Source organism: Bufo gargarizans, chromosome 1 (assembly GCF_014858855.1).
Source record: "Bufo gargarizans isolate SCDJY-AF-19 chromosome 1, ASM1485885v1, whole genome shotgun sequence".
Lineage (NCBI taxonomy): Eukaryota > Metazoa > Chordata > Amphibia > Anura > Bufonidae > Bufo > Bufo gargarizans.
Genome location: NC_058080.1, coordinates 536462212 through 536486366, shown reverse-complemented (window position 1 = coordinate 536486366; position 24155 = coordinate 536462212). Strand labels below are relative to the sequence as shown.

The 24155-nt window shown below is 44.9% G+C and overlaps 1 protein-coding gene across 1 annotated transcript in view; it reads left to right on the top strand.

Annotated features, from left to right (window-relative positions):
* SPPL3 (signal peptide peptidase like 3) overlaps positions 1-24155 on the top strand; it is a 110253-nt gene that overhangs the window by 73088 nt on the left and 13010 nt on the right. Inside the window, exons 2-3 of the mRNA XM_044275443.1 lie at positions 20475-20552; positions 20732-20820. Coding sequence (XP_044131378.1) covers positions 20475-20552; positions 20732-20820 — 167 coding nt within the window. The remainder of the gene's footprint in view (positions 1-20474; positions 20553-20731; positions 20821-24155) is intronic.

Below are 24155 nucleotides of genomic sequence, written 5' to 3'. Positions count from 1 at the left end.
ACAGAGAAAAGATGCCCAGTATTGTTTCTCAGGGACTGCAGATATTTACTAAGACCTGTCTGGAAAGTTGGCTGGATCAGTTTAATGACATTGGACGAGATTTATCAAAATTGGCCTGAAGACCCCAAAACTGGCTTGGTTGCTCATAGCAACCAATCAGGTCCCACCTTTCATTTTCCAATGGGGATCTGAAAAATAAAAGGTGGAATCTCATTGGTTGCTATGGACAACTAAGCCAGTTTTTTTTTTTTTCTTTTATCAAAACTGGTGTAAAAAAAAAAAATCTCCCCATTGGGTTTGGTTTCAGGAAGAATTTTTCTTTCCTCTGATGTCTCCAACCGTTCCACATCTTTGTCTTAATGTGCCTCAGGCTTACCCTTACAGGTGACTGGATTATTAGGACTTTTATAGAAGCTACAGCAAATGATGCTGAAAATACTTTTGAATTGGTATTTCTAATGAATAAAACACTACATAGCCTTTTTATTAATTAGATAAAGCCATATTTCTCTGTTACTGTGGTTTAACATACACGTTGTGGTTGCTATAAATCAGAATAATACATGGCTTGTGGTGTTTGCAGAATACTGTAGATCAGGATCCTCCTCTGGTGGTCCGGGCCCTTGCATGACTTCAGCTGTATCGGCACCCTCAGGACACAGATGCAGTTGACTGTAATGATGAAGCAGGGTGACATCAGGGTTGTACAGGCTTTTAATATTGATTTACCTATTCTCAGGATAGGTCATTAATATCAGATTGGTGGGAGTCCGACACGCTCTTCAATCGGCTGTATGAGGAGACGACGCGCAGACGTTTGGATGCGTCCCCATCGTGGACAGAATAACGCTGCAAGCACGGATCTGTCCTGACACACATTGTAAGTCAATAGAGACGGATCCATTTTCTCTGACACAATAGAAAACTGATCCGTCCCCCATTGACTTTCAATGGAGTTAATGACAGATCTGTCCTGGCTTTAGAAGACACAATACAATCGGATCCGTTCATGACGGATGCATGCGGTGGTATTATTGTAACGGAAGCGTTTTTTCAGATCCATGACAGATCCGCAAAAAGCGCCAGTGTGAAAGTAGCCTTAAAGAGGTATTTCTAACTAAAATACTAGATTTGTGACATGTTGAACCTACAGTATATATCAGAAATGTCTGGTTACACTTCTAGTACTCCCATCTAATGGGGGAATACATGAAAGATAGATGTGAGCAGCCACTAGACATAGACATGTCTGTCACCAGATGGGTTGGGGGCTGTGCCCCCCACTTCCCATGCCCCTCATGTGTGCGTTCAAAGCTGCTCTGAAATTAGTCCGATCTGCTATGCCTTTCCAACATAAGGGCTTGTACAGCCAGCAAACGGCTAGTCCACAATATACAGGCATCGGCCGTGTGCGCACCGTATCGTGCAATGTACTCACTTGAATGGGTTTGCAATCTGGAAGATACGGTGCAGAGGCACAGAGCGGAAGTCCACAGAAGCACTACAGAGTGCTTCCGTGGCATTTCGGCCGGTGCCTCCACACCGCAAAAAAAAAAAAAAAAACTTGTTTTTTTTTGTTTTTTTTTTGCGATGTGGACGGATCATGTCAAGTTGAATGGGTCTGCATCCATCTGCGCTAGCCACACTGACTGTGCTCATGCGTTGGGGACTGCAATTTGCGGTCCCCAGTGCACGGAAAGGGTGGTACACGTTCGTGTGCATGAGCCCTAATGGAAAGGACTACTGTAAGTCCTCACAATGTATTTCGGTGCAGCTTTGAATGCTAACATCAGGGGAATGGGGGGTAGTGGAAAAACAAAGTGATCTGGGCTCCACTTATTTATTACAACAGATAATAGTCCAAGATCGTGGTGACAGATTCTCTTTAAGGGGACATCGTACAAAAGCAGCGTCCACTGTGTAAGGGTTCCCAATGGATCACCCTACTGTGAGGGGGCACCTATGGGCATCATTACTGTCTGAGAGGCACTAACAGGCATCATGATTGTGAGGTTGCATCAAGGAGGCACCATTACCGTGTGGTGGGCACAAAGGTGATTGGGCAGAATTAGAGGTGTGCAATATATATATTTAAACGTACCATGAGCCACTGGTGTTACCCTCTACCCACCTGCAGCCCAAGGTATGTGAACCTTTACAAAAAAAAAGTACTTGTGTACCCCTGCTCGAGATATTGGTCTCAGGGTCCATTCACACGTCCGCAATTTTGTTCTGCATTTTGGGGGACGGAATTGCGGACCCGTTTATTTCTATGCTGCCCGGATCCGGAATTGCGGATCCGCACTTCCGGGTCCGCAATTCAGTTCCCGAAAAAAATAGAACAGGTCCTATTCTTGTTCGCTATTGCGGACAAGAATAGGCATTTTCTATTAAGTGTCGGCAATGTGCGGTCCGCAAAATACTGAACGCACATCGCCGATGTCCGTGTTTTGTGGATCCACATATCCTTGGATCCGCAAAAAAAAAGACGCGTGAATGGACCCTTCTTCTCAGGATAAGTCCTCATTATCACATAGTTGGGGGTCCGAGTCCTGGCAGCCCCACTGATCAGCTGTTTCAGGGAGCCATGACGCTCACTGGAGCTCTGGTGAGCGCCACAGCCTCCCAGCAACTTGCCAAGCACAGCGTCCTACATTGTATTGCAGCTTGGCCCCATTCATTCCCTCATGGGACCGAGGCTGCAGCGCTCATTGAGCACCTGGATTCCTCTAACAGCTGATCGGCGGGAGTCGGGTCCCCCCCGCTGGTCTGATATTGATGACCTATCCCTATAAGGTCCCCTTACATATTCAGTAGCTGTCTGCTGGACAGTCTTTCTGCTATCCCTCTTGAATCCCCATACACACATGCATTCATTATGGCTGAATATGTATATGTATTCATTGGGAGAGGGCAGCCTCCAATATCATCTGGAAGAACAAAAGGATTGCGCGAAAATATTCATTTAATCTGTTAGGAGCTCCCTATACACACGTTCCTACGTGCTGTAAAGCACCCAGCAAGCAAAAACCAATGCTTCCCTATCGGCATGGTTCTCACCTGAGCGTTTTACAGCGCGTACAATCGCGCTGTAAAACGCCCGATGCCTCAAGAAGTACAGGAGCTTCTTAGGGGCGCATTGTCGCGCGTTCCCGCACATAGACCTAGACAATGGGTGTTTGCTTGTTTCCTTGGCACGTATGTAAACGCCCGATAAGCACGCGCTTATCGGGTACGCTTATGTGTGAACCCGGCCTAACACTAATGTGTATGGGGGCCTATAGAAGCTCTACAGTAATGCTTTGCATACAAGGCCCCTGTGTAGGAACAGGCCTGGCATTTTCTCATTTGTGTGACTAGAACAACTGAAACTGTCCAAATAGCCCAGTGTCAAGTGAGAGACACGAAATTTGGGAATGGTCACTTTTCATTGCTTCTGGGTTAGTATCTTTGCAGGATGTTGGACATGGAAAAGGTGGTTGTCCATATTATATGATGAATAGATGTCCTGCTGAGAAGAAGTATTGGATGGGCCATCTCTCCTGCTAGAAGTACACTAACGTTAGCTTTATGTGAGAGCATTTGTGCGGAGCCGGAGTTCACACCTGTCGCCGTGCCATCTCATCCTGGCATTGTGTGCAGCAGTCTTTTTGCATGCCATTGCCTTGGACAAGCGGGTGCTATTGGGCAGCTGTGAGTGTGTGTGGTGCTCATTGTGTGCCCCTGGGTGACAAGCTCTCAGTGATCTCGGTGTGTCTGTTGAAGGTGGCTGCAGTGGGAGCACTGGCTGTAATGGGGAAGAGAGGAGAATGTGCTCATTGTCCGCCCCTGACAGAGCGCTCTGTGTTTTGGCCTGGCATTTCTACAGCCCCTCTGTGGTGGAAACCCCTGCCTGTATAACAGACACAAATAGACCAGGACTGTAAACCAGTTATTAAAATCCCTTTGGCCTGCATTGTGAGTTCAGAGATGGGGTTGGGTGGTGCTTTTGTCTCTGAGCGGCAGACGTAGTCTGCATAGAGTGTATGTGGGTGGATGCTGTAGTCTAGCGTCATCCTACCTCTCTACACGTAGCATGTAATATCTGGAGGGCCACACATGCCTCGCTGTGGGCAACAGAAGGTGTATTCAACGAGGTCTAGTCTGCACGTAATGACAGCATAGAGGCAGGAGGTAGAATGGGTCCCATGCCTCTCTGATTATTGCATCTAGAGAAGCAAATAAGAAAGGAAATATCAGAAAATGACCTATTGTTTAAAGAATGTAGTATGTTTAATTTCCCATGTCAATATCTATCTATATTTCAACAAAAAACCTAAAATCCTGCGCCACTTCTTGGTCTGTACAGATCACTTTACTGTAGTCACCTTCTTAACTGTCATCCTAATCCTGCCTGTAATGATACCACCTCTGTGTACAGATAAGACAGGATCCACCTTTCCCAATAGAAAACTCCCCCATAGAAGTCACTGAGGTCACCTCCTGACCATTGTCTATGGACCATGGGGCTGCAGTAAAGCTATTTCATAAATTCTTTCTAAATGCTGTTAAGAAGAGCTCAGGCAAGATGGCCGCCCCCATAATCATGTTCAGAAAATAGAATAAAAAGATCTGCACTCAGAAAATAAAAATAATTTTTGAAGAATAGGAGATGTTACTATCTGGTTTTAACTAGCAGAAAAAATATTTGGTGACATATTTCCTTAAAGTATCCTCCGCTCGTTCTTCAGGTTTAGTTGCCGAAAAATCAGGATACACAATCGGTCAGACCTATTTATTGTAATTATTTTTGCAACTTCTTTGGGGTAGCATTGTGTAATGTAATTGAGAGTGATTTGAATAATAGAGATGCAGAGCCTTCATTTTGAGAGATCTGGTTTTACGAGTTTCAGCATTTCTTAGAAGGGCTTGTGCTTGCTTGCCCTAGAAGAAAGCTGTGAGCTCTATTCTGCTTAAAAAGTCATACCTGTGCTGGGTAGAGGGTTTAAAGCGGTTGTGCAGTACATATTGCACGAGTGCCGCCTCTTCTTCAAAGAGCTGATCAGCGGGGGTGCCAAGAGTCGGACCCCCACCGATCAGATATTGTTGACCTATCCTGAGGCTAGGATATCCATATGTACTGGCTGCACAACCTCTTAAGGGTACTTTCACACTTGCGTTGTTGGATTCCGGCAGGCAGTTCCGTCGCCGGAACTGCCTGCCGGATCCGGAAATCCGTATGCAAACGGATAGCATTTGTAGACTGATCCGGATGCGGATCCGTCTCACAAATGCATTGCAATACCGGATCAGTCTCTCTGGTGTCATCCGGAAAAAACGGATCCAGTATTTATTTATTTATTTTTCACATTTTTAAAGGATCTGTTTTTCCGGGTACACTTGGTGCCAGATCCGGCATTAATGCATTTCAATATAAAGTTATGCTGGATCCGGCATTCCGGCAAGTGTTGCGGAATTTTGTACGAGGAAAATACCGCAGCATGCTGCGGTATTTTCTCTGGCCAAATACATTAAGAGTGACTGAACTGAAGACATCCTGATGCATACTGAACAGATTGCTCTCCATTCAGAATGCATTAGGATAAGGCCTCATGCACACGGATGTTTTTTTTTTGCGGTCTGCAAAAACTGTTTCCGATCCGTGTCCGTTTTTTCTTCCGTAGGTCTTCCTTGATTTTTGGAGGATCCACGGACATGGAAAAAATAAAAAATAAAAATCTAAGTCAAGTTTGCCTTTGAAATGATAGGAAAAAACGGACACGGACGCGGATGACAATCTTGTGTGCCGCCGTGATTTTTCACGGACCCATTGACTTGAATGGGTCCGTGAACCGTTGTCCGTGAAAAAAATGGGACAGGTCATATTTTTTTCACGGACTGGAAACACTGATCACTGATGACACGGATGCCAAACGGAGAATTTTCCGATTTTTCCATGGACCCATTGAAAGTCAACGGGTCCGCAGAAAAAAACGGAACAACGGCTGCGGATGCACACAACGGTCATGTGCATGAGGCCTAAAACTGATCAGTTTTTTTTTCTTCTGGTATTAAGCCCCTAGGATGGAACTCAATACCGGAAAACCTTAACGCTAGTGTGAAAGTAGCCTACAAAAGGTATTCCAGTTGTAGCAAATTATCCCCTAGCCATAGCATAATGCATAACTTATTAGATCAGTGGGGATCCTACTGCTGGGACTAGGGATCAACCGATTATCGGTTTTACCGATATTATCGGCTGATATTGAGGATTTTGACGGTTATCGGTATCTGCATTTATTTTGCCGATATTCCGATAACTTATTGGGAACACAGATCGCGCTGCTCAGCCGCTGCCGCCAATGGGAGGACAGGGGACATGAGAAGGGGAGGGGCTGTGGCCACTGCGCCACAAATGAAGAGAAATCTCTCATTCATTCAAATTGAACAGGAGGCGGGAGCTGGCTGCAGAATCGCATAACCGGCTCCCGACCTCCTATGAGCTGAAGCTGCGATCTGCGGTAGTTAACCCCTCAGGTGCCGTGGATCGCAGCTACCGCTCATAGAGGTCGGGAGCCGGCTATGTGATTCTCCAGCCAGCTCCTGCCTCCTGTTCAATTTGAATGAATGAGCGATTTCTCTTGATTGGTGGCGCAGTGTGCCCCCCCAGTATTAATCATTGGTGGCGCAGTGTGCCCCCCCCCCCCCCCAAGCCCCCCAGTATTAATCATTGGTGGCGCAGTGCGCCCCCCCACCCCAACATTAAAAACATTGGCGGGGCAGTGCACCCCCCCACCCAGTATTAATCATTGGTGGCAGTGGCCACAGGGTCCCCTCTCCCCTCCTTCTCCGATCGGAGCCCCAGCAGTGTAATCCTGGGGCTCCGATCGGTTACCATGGCAGCCAGGACGCTATTAAAGCCCTGGCTGCCATAGTCAGCTCCATGCTGCTGTGTGCACAAAGCACAGAGCAGCAGGGACAGTGAGAGCTCCTATTCACCCTGATAGAGATCTATCAGGGTGAATGGGACAAGGGTTCTAATCCCTAAGAGGGGCTAAAAGTTACGGTAGTTAAAAAAAAAATAATAATAAAAAAAAAAAAATTAAAAATAAAACACCAAAATATTAAAGGGGTTGTCCGGGATTAGGGACCATTGTTTAATAGCATTGCACATACACACACTTTACATACACCCATGTCCTACCTTTTCAGCATGTTTCTAAGTACCCTTTTTACCCAAAACCTTTATGGCAGGAAGTAACGGATTTCTTTCAGTCAGTGACGTACCGGGTCCCTTGCAGGGGAGGAAAGCTTCCTCTTCCGCTGCTCTGGGAGCCCGGTGACGTCACTGACAGCCTAATTAATTATTCAAAAGTCTAGGAGGGGCAGTAACTCTCCTGGCCAAGATTGCGCTAAGCTCCGCCCCTCCAGTCCGGTGACGTCAAAGTGAAATAAAGTGCCTCCCCTAAAATGCTCCACTCCTTTCTGCCCCCATTGTCCCATATATAACAAATGCTCCCCCCCCCCCCCCCCCATTCGACCGCTCCTTGTGGTGCAGATATTGATGGCAGCGGCTCAGGAACGGAGCCGCTGCCATCAGCAGAGAGCGTTAGCTGTAACTGTAACAGCTAACACTCTGTAACAGGTGCGCGGCATCCAGATCCATGTGGTTGAGAAGGAGGGAGCTCCCTCTCTCTACCATTGCGCCCCTGCTGCTGCGATTGCAGCGGCCGATCGTTGCCATGGCAACTGGACGCCTAACAAAGGCGTCCTGGTTGCTATGGACCTAAGGCTAATCAGACCCTGATGTCTGATTAGCCTTAGTCAGGGCTCCAGATGGCGACCAAAATGCGCCACCAATGAAGAAAACTGACCTGTAATACAAATACAGGAGGCGGGTGACAGGAAGCTGCGATCAGCTGCAGTTGAGTTAACCCTTCAGGTGTGGTACCTGAGGGGTTAACTGTCGCTGATCGCAGCTCCCTGTCACAGAGGTCGGGTGTCGGCTATTTGATTCCGGCACCCGCCTCTTGTATTTGTATAAGAAACAGTGTGCCCCCCCCAACACCCCAGTATAAGAAACATTGGTGGCACAGTGTGCCCCCCCAACACCCCAGTATAAGAAACATTGGTGGCACAGTGTGCCCCCCCCCCCCCCCAACACCCCAGTATAAGAAACATTGGTGGCACAGTGTGCCCCCCCAACACCCCAGTATAAGAAACATTGGTGGCTCAGTGGGAAGTGCCAATGAGGGTTAAAAAAAATTAACTCCCCTCCTCCAGTTGATCGCGTAGCTGCCGGTCTCCTGTTCATTCTTCAGGACCTGTGGTGACGTCACTGAGCTCATCGCATGGTCCATTACCATGGTGATGTATCATGTGATGAGCACAGTGATGTCACCACAGGTCCTTTGCCAGGTCCCGAAGAAAGTACAGGAGACGATCTATTGGAGGAGGTGAGTTAATTTTTTTTTTTTTTTTTAACCCTCATTGGCACTGCCCACTGTGCCACCAATGTTCATTATACTGAGGGGGGACGCACTGTGCCACCAATGTTCATTATACTGAGGGGGGACGCACTGCGCCACCAATGTTCATTATATTGAGGGGGGGGCTCACTGTGCCACCAATGTTCATTATATTGAGGGGGGGGGGGCGCACTGTGCCACCAATGTTCATTATATTGAGGGGGGCTCACTGTGCCACCAATGTTCATTATATTGAGGGGGGGCTCACTGTGCCACCAATGTTCATTATATTGAGGGGGGGCTCACTGCGCCACCAATGTTCATTATATTGAGGGGGGACGCACTGTGCCACCAATGCTTATTATATTGAGGGGGGCGCACTGCGCCACCAATGTTTATTATATTGAGGGGGGCTCACTGCGCCACCAATGCTTATTATATTGAGGGGGGCGCACTGCGCCACCAATGTTTATTATATTGAGGGGGGGCGCACCCCTTTACAAAATTTGAATTAGAAATAAAATAAAAATTGTCTTTTATCCGTTCATTTATTACATAAAATAAATTAAATTAATAAAAAAAAACTACACATATTTGGTATTGCCTTGTCCGTAACAACCGGCTCCATAAATATATCACATTACACACCATGTCCAAAAAGCACCTTAAAAAAATATCATAAAAACTGTTTAAAAAAAAAGCCTTTTTTTTTTTACCTAACATCACATAAAGTGCAACAACAAGCGTTTAAAAAGGCGCATGTCCCCCAAAATAGTACTAATCAAACCGTCACCTCAACCCGCAAAAAATGAATCCCTAAGGCTACTTTCACACTAGCGTTCGGATCGGGTCCGTCTGATGTTTCATCAGACTGATCCGCTGCTATAATGCAGACGTTTGCATCCGTTCTGAACGGATCCACTCATATTAATGCAGACGGTGGCTCCGTTCAGAACGGATCCGTCTGCATTATAACTTAGAAAAATTTCTAAGTGTGAAAGTAGCCTGAGCGGATCCGTTCAGACTTTACATTGAAAGTCAATGGGGGACGGATCCGCCTGAAGGTTGAGCCATATGGTGTCATCTTCAAGCGGATCCGTCCCCATTGACTTACATTGTAAGTCGGAACGGATCCACTCGCCTCCGCACGGCCAGGCTGCTTGCAGCGTTCAGGTGTCCGCTCACTGAGCGGAGCGGAGGCTGAGCGCTGGCAGACGGATGCATTCCCAGTGGATCCGCCTCCACTGAGAATGCATTAGGGCCAGACGGCTGCGTTCAGGGCCGCTTGTGAGCCCCTTCAAACGGAGCTCACGAGCGGACACCTGAACGCAGGTGTGAAAGGAGCCTAACTAAGACAATCGGTCAAAAAAAAAAAAAAAAAACGTGGCTCTCAGACTATGGACACACTAAAACAATATTTTTTTGTTTCAAAGCTGCTATAATGGTGTAAAGCTCTGTCATGTTTAGGGATCTATATGTGAGCGTGGCCCTTATAGTGGGACGCTGTCAGCGATGTTTATGGATAGATGTGTGAGCGTGGCCCTTATAGTGTGACGCTGTCAGTGATGTTTATGGATAGATGCGGGAGCGTGGCTTTTATAGTGGGACGCTGTCAGCGATGTTTATGGATAGATGTGGGAGCGTGGCTTTTATAGTGGGACGCTGTCAGCGATGTTTATGGATAGATGTGTGAGCGTGGCCCTTATAGTGTGACGCTGTCAGCGATGTTTATGGATAGATGCGGGAGCGTGGCTTTTATAGTGGGACGCTGTCAGCGATGTTTATGGATAGATGTGTGAGCGTGGCCCTTATAGTGTGACGCTGTCAGCGATGTTTATGGATAGATGCGGGAGCGTGGCCCTTATAGTGTGACGCTGTCAGCGATGTTTATGGATAGATGTGGGAGCGTGGCCTTTATAGTTTGTTGCAGTCTGCTATCCCTAAGGCCTCATGCACACGACAGTTTTTTTTTCACGGCCCGCAAAAACGGGGTCCGTGGCTCCGTGATCCGTGACCGTTTTTTCGTCCGTGGGTCTTCCTTGATTTTTGGAGGATCCACGGACATGAAAAAAAAGTCGTTTTGGTGTCCGCCTGGCCGTGCGGAGCCAAACGGATCCGTCCTGAATTACAATGCAAGTCAATGGGGACGGATCCGTTTGATGTTGACACAATATGGTGCCATTTCAAACGGATCCGTCCCCATTGACTTTCAATGTAAAGTCTGGAGTTCTTTTATACCATCGGATTGGAGTTTTCTCCAATCCGATGGTATATTTTAACTTGAAGCGTCCCCATCACCATGGGAACGCCTCTATGTTAGAATATACTGTCGGATATGAGCTACTTCGTGAACCTCAGATCCGACAGTATATTCTAACACAGAGGCGTTCCCATGGTGATGGGGACGCTTCAGGTTAGAATACACTACAAACTTTGTACAAGACTGCCCCCTGCTGCCTGGCAGCACCCGATCTCTTACTGGGGGATATGATCGCACAATTAACCCCTTTAGGTGCGGCACCTAAAGGGGTTAATTGTACTATCATATTCCCCTGTAAGAGATCAGGGCTGCCAGGCGGCAGGGGGCAGCCCCCCCCCTCCCCAGTTTGAATATCGTTGGTGGCACAGTGTGCCCCCACCATCGCCCCCCCTTCCTTCCTCTATTGTATTAAATCGTTGGTGGCACAGTGTGCCAACCACCATCGGCCCCCCTCCCTCCCTCTATTGTATTAAATCGTTGGTGGCACAGTGTGCCAACCACCATCGGCCCCCCTCCCTCCCTCTATTGTATTAAATCGTTGGTGGCACAGTGTGCCAACCACCATCGGCCCCCCTCCCTCCCTCTATTGTATTAAATCGTTGGTGGCACAGTGTGCCAACCACCATCGCCCCCTCCCTCTATAGCAGTAACATTGGTGGCAGTGTGCGGTCTCAACAGTAGAAGATTCATACTTACCTGCTTGCTGCTGCGATGTCTGTGTCCGGCCGGGAGCTCCTCCTACTGGTAAGTGAAAGGTCTGTGCGGCGCATTGCTAAAGAACTGTCACTTACCAGTAGGAGGAGCTCCCGGCCGTTCACAGACATTGCAGCAGCAAGCAGGTAAGTATGAATCTTCTACTGTTGAGACCGCACACTGCCACCAATGTTACTGCTATAGAGGGAGGGGGGGGGCCGATGGTGGTTGGCACACTGTGCCACCAACGATTTAATACAATAGAGGGAGGGAGGGGGGCCGATGGTGGTTGGCACACTGTGCCACCAACGATTTAATACAATAGAGGGAGGCTGATGGTGGTTGGCACACTGTGCCACCAACGATTTAATACAATAGAGGGAGGGAGGGGGGCCGATGGTGGTTGGCACACTGTGCCACCAACGATTTAATACAATAGAGGGAGGGAGGGGGGGGGGCGATGGTGGGGGCACACTGTGCCACCAACGATATTCAAACTGGGGAGGGGGGGGGGGGTCTGCCCCCTGCTGCCTGGCAGCCCTGATCTCTTACAGGGGAATATGATAGTACAATTAACCCCTTTAGGTGCCGCACCTGAAGGGGTTAATTGTGCTATCATATCCCCCTGTAAGAGATCGGGTGCTGCCAGGCAGCAGGGGGCAGTCTTGTACAAAGTTTGCAGTGTATTCTAACTAGAAGCGTCCCCATCACCATGGGAACGCTTCTGTGTTAGAATATACTGTCGGAAATGAGTTTTCACGAAGTGAAAACTTTAGATCAGAAAAAGCTTTTATGCAGACGGATCTTCGGATCCGTCTGTATGAAAGCAACCTACGGCCACGGATCACGGACACGGATGCCAATCTTGTGTGCATCCGTGTTCTTTCACGGACCCATTGACTTGAATGGGTCCGTGAACCGTTGTCCATCAAAAAAATAGGACAGGTCATATTTTTTTGACTGACAGGATACACGGATCACGGCCTCGGCTGCAAAACGGTGCATTTTCCGATTTTTCCACGGACCCATTGAAAGTCAATGGGTCCGCGAAAAAAAACAGAAAACGGCACAACGGCCACGGATGCACACAACGGTCGTGTGCATGAGGCCTAAGGTTGTATACCATGAGTAACTAGCACAAGCATAAAAATGATCTACCATTGTGGAAAGATGGAGCTGCTCCCTGTGTGTTAGTTCACTGTCTGCAAACACTGAGCACATGACATGTGCAAGAGACAGAGCAAGGAGGAGTTTATGTAAAAGGTGGGCGGATCTATGGAGGAGGCTGAATATGTATGAGGGGGGCGGGTGCAGGAAGGTGATCTTACACTGTAGAAACCAGGAGCTGCTGATCTGCACTGGGAGCCACAATGCACTGCAGCAGGAAGTGATGGCATACATAAACAGATATGTACACAGTCTGCTGGGGACTGTAGGAGCCATGCAGCAGTGCAAAAGCTACCTAAAAACATCTTAGGAAGATAGATTTGGCTACTAACAGTGAGTAAGCAGTTTAAAAAAAAATATATATTTGATCCCGGACAACCCCTTTAAGTATAAATGAAAAAAAGATTTACAAAAAAATAAAATAATACACATTAACAATAAACATTAATTTTCAGCAGATTTGTGTAGGAATTTGCACTAGCACTCTGTACATATCTATGGGATTTCTGGAAATGGCAGAGCATTGTACTAGACCATCTCTGGAAAGCCCATAGAGAACCCGCCAATTGGTTACAGTTGATGGACTTTTGTTTTTCAACCATACTAACTATGTAACTATGTAAGATGAGTGGAGTATGGGCTCAACCTGCCGCTCTGTTCCATTCAGGGGTCTTTTTTCTTTTCATTGGTGGGTATCCCAGCGGTAGTACCTCGAATGATCTAATAGCATTGTTCTACACATGTTTTGTAAAGGAGACCTGATTGACCAATCTTATGCGATTTAAATTTTAAGCTGCATTAATGCAATTCCTTTTAATTTGCATTACTGAAATAAATGGACTTTTGCACGATATTCAAATTTTTCCAGTTTCACCTGTATTATGATCAGAATACCAAAAACGCACAAAGGGGACACACAGTACATATAATGGCTTTATTAGACAATAATAAATTACAAACAATTAATACATTAGCTGAAATAAGAGCAGCAATGCAAGTAGGCGCTGTGACACTCCAATGGTCAGTGACGGGGCACGAATTGCTGTAATATTACAAGGTAAATTCAAACTAATCACCCAAATATCCTAATGTTAAATACCACTATAGGGTTAATCCATGGGCCCAAACTGTGGAAGATTGCATGAATGAATAATCAAAGGATATGATATTAAAATGAAAGAATACCTTGGTAAGCAGCCTATAAAGGGATCCGATCTCTGGACAGCAGGGAGCACACCCCGACGCACGTTTCGCTACCGCTTTCTCAAGGGTCCTGTCTGACCATCTCACCCCACCATAATATATACCTCAAGCATTAATTAAAACGAGGGGAGACACCTGTGCAGGAACCAATGGATATACGCCACTGTATTCAACTTGTCCTGGGCGTAGTCCCGCGAGAGTATGCCAAATGTGACATCACGAATGACGCGCAGGTCTCGCGAAAATACGCACGTAAAGGGTCACATGATGGTAGTCATGTGACCACACCCTCGCTTCGTTCTTAGCACAACATAGCGCACCCAGTATATGGAAATGTTTATCTCGCTCTGCGTAATACACGGATGCAGTCAAGTATCGATGTTAAAATAAAATAATCACTAATCTAGATACAGGAAAAGGGGGCACAGTAGCAATATTATTGCATCTGGATACATAAAGCAACAATCAATTCATCCATTTAAAAGCAGTTTTATGTCTACAACATGATAGATATAAATAATAAATATTCAATATTAAATCACAGTGCATCAGATTTATACTAAATATATAAATGAATAAAAATAAATAAAAACACACAACCTAAAACAATACGGTACTATGCAAAAATGCATAGATATTGAGATCCATAATTGTGATAGGTGATTATGATGAACCAACCCTATGGTATGACCCTATAATACATGAAAAATAATTCATAACCAAATCTTCATCCAATGAACAATTATGATAAAATATACATATAGTATCACCCTAGGGTACATAAATATTCATAATCAAATTTTAATCCATTAGCATGATTATATTAATAAAAATAAAATTGGTAAAGTGCAAACAGTGCAATAAATAAAGGATGAAAAAAAGAAGAAAGTGAGAAAACAGTGCTGAAGTGACTAGTGCTCTGTGACCAAGTGACATGCAGTGAATAAATAAAAAGTTAATAAAAAAGTGATATATAAAGACCAGTGTTAAACACCAATTATCACTAGATGACCTTCAACACCTTCATTGTTACGATTACTATCATTTATAATACAATATCAACAGCGAATCTAGTTGTATGCTATATGAAGAACATATTTTGTATTCAGAAAGAAAGGTCAAAGTTCCATCTTCAATTATGTTATTCAAAACCATTATGATCATCCAGCAGTAATGCGCCAACATTTCCGATTGTAGTGCTGCTGAATGGCTGCGCTATCATAATGAAAGCGCCCCCCATGTTCGTCACTGAGTGCACCGCAATTAATGGGGAAAACATGTGAATGGGAATAGAGTGCAGGTTCAGGGACGTTTTATTGTATGCCATTAGAGGTTCCTCTACAGTGACGGAAAGTCTCAACTCTAACATTTCCTAACAAACCAGTTAACGACAATTTTGAAGGCTTTTCATGCGTCTTTTGCTCTTTCAACAGGCTCTGAAAATTTCAAATACTTATATATTCCCCCCCCCCCCCCCCTCTATAACTACCAAACAAGAACCAATCTTAAATGTTCAATGTCATTTGTGTGTTCAGCTCCACACAATTATGTAAAAGGACTTAATCATGTTCCTAATATTTGGGAAACTGTAGTTATCCCCTATGTCCTGTGAATAGGGGATACCTTGCTACAACCAGAATACCTCTTTAACTAGTTGTGCAAGCATACTTTTTTTTTTTTTTTTTTTTTGCGGTTTAGTTGCAGATAAAACTGTCATTTGCACATCAAATGTAATGGCAAGTGCCCAGTGTGTGGGCAGAGTATGGCAAGTGCCCCTTACTAAACCCTGCCCTGCTCACAATTGAAATCGCTATCCCCATCCATTGACGCACAGCATTGCAGCAACATTGCACACTGCGGTAGTTCTAGAACGCCTCATTATGCATTGTGTATACTATTAGATTATTATACATACATTTGTGCATAGTGGATGTCTTTCCTCCTAGTTGGGGGAACATGAAGGTGGGCAGTCTTCCTGATAACAGCCTTGGCCGTACATTCATTGCTTTTTTAGATCAGTGGCCATCCGTGTGCCTCTGGAGAATCCAACCCAGGTGACAGCTGGTCAGAATACACGTGCAGGACAATTGGAAAGGATTTCTTACAAAATGACATGGTTTAACCACTTCAGCCCCGCTAGGTGAAACCCCCTTCATGACCAGAGCACTTTTTACACTTCGGCACTACACTACTTTCACCGTTTATCGCTCGGTCATGCAACTTACCACCCAAATGAATTTTACCTCCTTTTCTTCTCACTAATAGAGCTTTCATTTGGTGGTATTTCATTGCTGCTGGCATTTTAACTTTTTTTGTTATTAATCAAAATGTAACGATTTTTTTGCAAAAAAATGACATTTTTCACTTTCAGCTGTAAAATTTTGCAAAAAAAACGACATCCATATATAAATTTTTCGCCAAATTTATTGTTCTACATGTCTTTAAAAAAAAAAAAAATGTTTGGGCAAAAAAAAAAATGGTTTGGGTAAAAGTTATAGCATTTACAAACTATGGTACAAAAATGTGAATTTCCGCTTTTTGAAACAGCTCTGACTTTCTGAGCACCTGTCATGTTTCCTGAGGTTCTACAATGCCCAAACAGTAGAAAAACCCCACAAATGACCCCATTTCGGAAAGTAGACACCCTAAGGTATTCGCTGATGGGCATAGTGAGTTCATAGAACTTTTTATTTTTTGTCACAAGTTAGCGGAAAATGATGATGATTTTATTTTTTTTATTTTTTCTTACAAAGTCTCATATTCCACTAACTTGCGACAAAAAATAAAAAATTCTAGGAACTCGCAGTGCCCCTCACAGAATACCTTGGGGTGTCTTCTTTCCAAAATGGGGTCACTTGTGGGGTAGTTATACTGCCCTGGCAATTTAGGGGCCCAAATGTGTGAGAAGAACTTTGCAATCAAAATGTGTAAAAAATGACCGGTGAAATCCAAAAGGTGCACTTTGGAATATGTGCCCCTTTGCCCACCTTGGCAGCAAAAAAGTGTGACACATGTGGTATCGCCGTACTCAGGAGAAGTTGGGGAATGTGTTTTGGGGTGTCATTTTACATATACCCATGCTGGGTGAGAGAAATATCTTGGCAAAAGACAACTTTGTATAAAAAAATGGGAAAAGTTGTCTTTTGCCAAGATATTTCTCTCATCCAGCATGGGTATATGTAAAATGACACCCCAAAACACATTCCCCAACTTCTCCTGAGTACGGCGATACCAGATGTGTCACACTTTTTTGCTGCCAAGGTGGGCAAAGGGGCACATATTCCAAAGTGCACCTTTGGGATTTTGCAGGCCATTTTTTACACATTTTGATTGCAAGGTACTTCTCACACATTTGGGCCCCTAAATTGCCAGGGCAGTATAACTACGCCACAAGTGACCCCATTTTGGAAAGAAGACACCCCAATGTATTCCGTGAGGGGCATGGCGAGTTCCTAGAAATTTTTATTTTTTGTCACAAGTTAGCGGAAAATTATGATTTTTTTTTTTTCTCTTTTTTCCTTACAAAGTCTCATATTCCACTAACTTGCGACAAAAAATAAAAAATTCTAGGAACTCGCCATGCCCCTCACGGAATACCTTGGGGTGTCTTCTTTCCAAAATGGGGTCACTTGTGGCGTAGTTATACTGCCCTGGCAATTTAGGGGCCCATATGTGTGAGAAGAACTTTGCAATCAAAATGTGTAAAAAATGCCTTGCAAAATCCGAAAGGTGCACTTTGGAATATGTGCCCCTTTGCCCACCTTGGCATCAAAAAAGTGTGACACATCTGGTATCGCCGTACTCAGGAGAAGTTGGGGAATGTGATTTGGGGTGTCATTTTACATATACCCATGCTGGGTGAGAGAAATATCTTGGCAAAAGACAACTTTTCCCATTTTTTTATACAAAGTTGGCATTTGACCAAGATATTTTTCTCACCCAGCATGGGTATATGTAAAATGACACCCCAAAACACATTGCCCAACTTCTCCTGAGTACGGCGATACCAGATGTGTGACACTTTTTTGCAGCCTAGATGCGCAAAAGGTGCCCAAATTCCTTTTAGGAGGGCATTTTTAGACATTTGGATCCTAGACTTCTTCTCACACTTTCGGGCCCCTAAAAAGCCAGGGCAGTATAAATACCCCACATGTGACCCCACTTTGGAAAGAAGACACCCCAAGGTATTCAATGAGGGGCATGGCGAGTTCATAGAATCTTTTTTTTTTTTTGCATAAGTTAGCGGATATTGATTTTTTTTTTTGTTTTTTTCTCACAAAGTCTCACTTTCCGCTAACTTAGGACAAAAATTTAAATCTTTCATGGACTCAATATGCCCCTCACGGAATACCTTGGGGTGTCTTCTTTCCGAAATGGGGTCACTTGTGGCGTAGTTATACTGCCCTGGCTTTTTAGGGGCCCTAAAGCGTGAGAAGAAGTCTGGAATATAAATGTCTAAAAATGTTTACGCATTTGGATTCCGTGAGGGGTATGGTGAGTTCATGTGAGATTTTATTTTTTGACACAAGTTAGTGGAATATGAGACTTTGTAAGAAAAAACAAAAACAAACAAAAAATTTCCACTAACTTGTGCCAAAAAAAATGTCTGAATGGAGCCTTACCAGGGGGGGGGGGGGGGGGGGTGATCAATGACAGGGGGGTGATCAATGACAGGGGGGTGATCAATGACAGGGGGGTGATCACCCATATAGACTCCCTGATTACCCCCCTGTCATTGATCACCCCCCCTGTAAGGCTCCATTCAGACATCCGCATGATTTTTTACGGATCCATGGATACATGGATCGGATCCACAGAACGCATGCGGACGTCTGAATGGAGCCTTACAGGGGGGTTATCAATGACAGGGGGTGATCAGGGTAATCAGGGTGATCACCCCCCTGTCACTGATCACCCCCCCTGTAAGGCTCCATTCAGACGTCCGCATGATTTTTACGGATCCATGGATACATGGATCGGATCCGTAAAAATCATGCGGACGTCTGAATGGAGCCTTACAGGGGGGTTATCAATGACAGGGGGTGATCAGGGTAATCAGGGTGATCACCCCCCTGTCACTGATCACCCCCCCTGTAAGGCTCCATTCAGACGTCCGCATGATTTTTACGGATCCATGGATACATGGATCGGATCCGTAAAAATCATGCGGACGTCTGAATGGAGCCTTACAGGGGGGTTATCAATGACAGGGGGTGATCAGGGTAATCAGGGTGATCACCCCCCTGTCACTGATCACCCCCCCTGTAAGGCTCCATTCAGACGTCCGCATGATTTTTACGGATCCATGGATACATGGATCGGATCCGTAAAAATCATGCGGACGTCTGAATGGAGCCTTACAGGGGGGTTATCAATGACAGGGGGTGATCAGGGTAATCAGGGTGATCACCCCCCTGTCACTGATCACCCCCCCTGTAAGGCTCCATTCAGACGTCCGCATGATTTTTACGGATCCATGGATACATGGATCGGATCCGTAAAAATCATGCGGACGTCTGAATGGAGCCTTACAGGGGGGTTATCAATGACGGGGGGTGATCAGGGTAATCAGGGTGATCACCCCCCTGTCACTGATCACCCCCCCTGTAAGGCTCCATTCAGACGTCCGCATGATTTTTACGGATCCATGGATACATGGATCGGATCCGTAAAAATCATGCGGACGTCTGAATGGAGCCTTACAGGGGGGTGATCAATGACAGGGGGTGATCAGGGAGTGTATATGGGTGATCACCCGCCTGTCATTGATCACCCCCCTGTAAGGCTCCATTCAGACGTCCGTATGCTTTTTGCGGATCCGATCCATGTATCCGTGGATCCGTAAAAATCATACGGACGTCTGAACGGAGCCTGACAGGGGGGTGATCAATGACAGGGGGGTGATCAGGGAGTTTATATGGGGTGATCATGGGTGATCAGGGGTTTATAAGGGGTTAATAAGTGACGGGGGGGGTGGGGGGGGGTGTAGTGTAGTGTAGTGTAGTGTGGTGTTTGGTGGGACTGTACTGTCCTACCTGAGTCCTCTGGTGGTCGATCCTAACAAAAGGGACCACCAGAGGACCAGGTAGGAGGTATATTAGACGCTGTTATGAAAACAGCGTCTAATATACCTGTTAGGGGTTAAAAAATTCGGATCTCCAGCCTGCCAGCGAGCGATCGCCGCTGGCAGGCTGGAGATCCACTCGCTTACCTTCCGTTCCTGTGAGCGCGCGCGCCTGTGTGCGCGCGTTCACAGGAAATCTCGCGTCTCGCGAGATGACGCGTATATGCGTCCAGGAGGAGTAAAGCAACCACCTCCCGGACGCATATCTGCGTACAGCGGTCGGGAGGTGGTTAATGGAGGGGACAAACATTTATAACTCATCAGAAATTTTAAGACTCCTGCATGAAGAAGTGTAGACCAAGATTGGAAGTGTTGCTGGCAGCAACCAGATTATCGTACTTGTATTATATATTTATTTTTTTGTAAATTCTTTATTTATAATTTTTTCATATAGCACATAAAGATAAACATGGCAATTTGATGTGTCCAGACATAGTATATAGCCAATACCAGCTAGTGTTTTACCCATGGAGCATTCATGTCCTTTTCTGTCCCCTTAAGATCAGTATTCACTTTCATTTAATCTACTAATTGTTAGTCATTATTTGGCACTGAACCACGCTTTTTCTTCTTTCTACAGGGCTTACTCCTTGGTGGATTCCAGTCAAGTCTCCACGTTCCTTATTTCAATCCTTCTCATAGTCTATGGCAGCTTCAGGTTTGTTTTTACGGGTTTTTACAAGATAAATCTGACATTTTTAGCTCTGTCACCGATAGTATGAAACTGTTCCTTTTGTGCGAGGGGACCATAAAATGTAAGACTTGTATGAAAAGACCTTGTAGGGTAGATTGAAAATGTGAAAACTTCTCTTCACAAATGCTTTTCTTCCTTTTTAGGTCTCTTAACATGGACTTTGAAAATCAAGATAAAGAGAAGGATGGCAGTAGCTCTCCAGGAGCGTTTAGTGGGAACAGCAGCAATAATAGTAAGACATGACTTCGGCTTGTGTTCCCTGTGTGATGCTATATGGTTCTACCGCTTTTATTTGCCAGTGTCCTACGAGGCTGGAGGAGAACTATCGTTCACAAGTTCTCTAACTCTAAGGATATAACTTTTCTGTGAAAGGCCCCTTTCACGTGGTCAGTGTTTGGTCAGTTTTCCTCTGTAGACTCCACTGCTGGTTTTGGCTGAAAATACTGTTGCAAAATCTTGAGCAAATACTGACTGTGAGCATGGCAAAAGGGTTATTTCTATCTTTAGGATGTGCCACCACTTAGTACCCTCTGATACTGAGAATAAATGGGCTGCAGCTCTGGTTTACAGTTGCAATAAAAATGGTTCAATTGCCCCCCCCATTGCAAATTAGGTTTATTAGCCAAATTTACAAACGTTCAGCTGTTATGTTTTACTGCAAATAAGAACAATTGAAAAAGTTCAACACAACTACTATAGCAAGTGGTTTCTCCAAATTCAACATAAAATGTCACACTAATACAGTCTCGGAAGAATTCAACCCTCTGAATAGAATCTCTCAAAAGAGCACGCACTTGCAAATCAGGCGTGGTCTCAAGCACCCCGATACAAGTAATCAAATTAGTAGCATCAGGTATGCTTGAGATAAAACACCTCATATACCTAGACTGCCTAGTGGTTTGTTGAGTAAGACTTTTGTCTGCATGTTAGAAATGTGTCCAGAAAGAAGAAATCGGTGCCTTGCATAAATAGGAAAAGGATACAAAAAGATGGCAAGCACGCTGATTGTTCCAAGAGATACATTGATAGCATAGTTCACAAGTACAAAGTTGGCTACACTGCCTAGATTTGGCAGAAAGAGGACGCTATCAATGGCTGCTACGCAGGCGGTCAAAAACACTTAGTTGACTTCAAACGCCCTATATTAAGGTTTGGTGGCAGCAGGCATTGAGGCTTCCGTTTGCACAGTAAAGTGTGCATTAAATGCTGAAGATCTCAATGCCTGAACTCCAAGACGTACACCTCTGCTTACCCACAGGCATACAAGTCTGCTCCAGTATGCTCAAATCATATAAATAAGCCACTGTTTTTGTGTGAGGAAATAAAACTGGAACTTTTCAACACCCTGCCTATAGTGAAGCATAGAGTTGGCTATGTGATGCTCTGGTACTAGAAACCAGCAGCATATGGAGGGCAATATGGATGTGAAGTATCAGGAAATCCTAGGAAGAAAAGGTCATGCTTTCTGTGAAAAAGAAATTACAAATTCAGGTTTTTTGATGGTTTTCAAAGCCAAAACCAGGTGTGGATCATAAAGAAAGAGTAAGTATAAGGCTTCATACACATGGCCTTTCCCGGCCGTGGCTGTACTGCGGCTCGCATACAGCGGTCCGCAATACACTGGCACCGGCCATGTGCACCCCGCATCATGGATGCGGACCCATTCAAGAGAAATCCGGGAGATGTGGTGCGGTGCATTCTATTTCTATTTTTTTTTTGCGGCGTGGAAGGATCACGGACCCATTCAAGTTGAATGGGTCTCGATCAGTCCCGGCTGCCGCACGGATGTTGCCCGTGCATTGGGGACTGCAAGTTGCGGTCCCCAATGCACGGAATGGCCGTGTACATAAGGCCTAAAGGACAGATCCTACATAGCCTCCTTTATTAATCCAGTCCTGGTTTTGACTACAAAAACTGCATTAGAAAAAATGAATGTGGTAGTCCAGCCTTAGGCCTCATGCACATGACCGTTAATTGTCATCCATGTGCCATCAGTATTTTTTTTATTTTTTTTTGATATAATATATAGTCCTAAATGTCCAGTTCTGGTCTGTATTGCGAGAAAAGCCCTCTGTTGAAAGGAGTGATAAAAATATTTAGCACACTGACACATTCATTTTTTTATAGGGCCATGCACACATTTGATATTTTTTTGTGGCTCCGTATAGCTATTCCGCAAATTATATAGATATAATATATAGAACATGTCCTATTCTGGCCTATATTGTGAAAAAGTCCCCTCTGTTAAAAGGAATGAGAAAAATATGAATGCACATATCCATATATTGTGGATTATAATTTTTTTGCGGAGTAAAATATGGACACTGGCATGTGGATGAGGCCTCAGGATGAAATGTGTCAGTTTTCACACTGAGTAAAAGTGTGAGAGAGTGAGGCGGTAACACTTTTTGTGCTCCATGTAAAATAATGTCATACCTTATTTGATCATTTCTGTTGTAACGCAATGCCAAAGATTTAATTTGACAAAACCACTTTGAAAGATGTATGAACTCGCCATCAAAAATCCTGTTGAATCACCTGCATTTTACCCCAGGTTCTAGGCACATTCGTGCCCTATTGCTAACCTCCGGCACTCCAGTTGTGGTAAAACTATAACTCCCAAGATGTACACTTGCTCGGCTGTTCTCAGAACTCCACAGAAATGAATGGAGCATGCTGGGAGTCCTAGTTTAACCACCGCTAGAGTGCTGGAAGTTAGCCATCACTGCCCTATTGCTACTGTGTGACCTTAGAGGGGTTGGTCCATGACAAAATGTTATCTTCTAATCACCAGATGGGTATGATCACTGGGGATCCCAACTGCTGAGACCTCAAATTCACAAGAACTGGTGTCCCGTGGTTAGGGATGAGTGACTAGACTTCGGATGAGACATCCCAAGTCGATTTGCATAAAACTTTGTTCTAATACTGTATGGAGCAGGAGCTCCGTACAGTATTAGAATGTATTGGTTCAGATGAGCCGAAGTTATTACTTTGCGAAGTCTCGCGGAACTTCGGGTAATAACTTCATAAATTTACAACTGTAAAAAAAATTTTTGCCCAAACTCTGGTTCAGTTCCAAGTTACCAATTGGAATGGAACCAGAGTTCGGGAAATGTTTTTTTTTTTTTTTACAGTACACATTCATTTATGAAGTTATTGCGCGAAGTCTCACGAGACTTCTCTAAGCAATAAATTTGGCTCATCAGAGCCAATACATTCTAATATTGTATCGAGCTCCTGCTCTGTACAGTATTAGAACAAAGCTTTATGCGAATCGACTTCGGATGTTTCATCCAAAGTGTATTCACTGAACCCTACCAATGATCCCTGTTTAAATGTTCTGGTCATGCAGGAACACTTGTGCTCCATTCAAAGTCAATAGGACTGACGGGGATAGCGGGGAACAACTATCTGTTATCTCTGTGAGTCCCATAGAAGTTGAATGGAGCAGTAGTGTGCCTGTATGAGCACTGCAGCGTTTAGACTAGGGGCTTGTGATTCCCCGTGCTCCTGATCAGTGTTGGTCCCAGCAGTCGTGATTCACTGAATCGTTTTAGGTGTGTA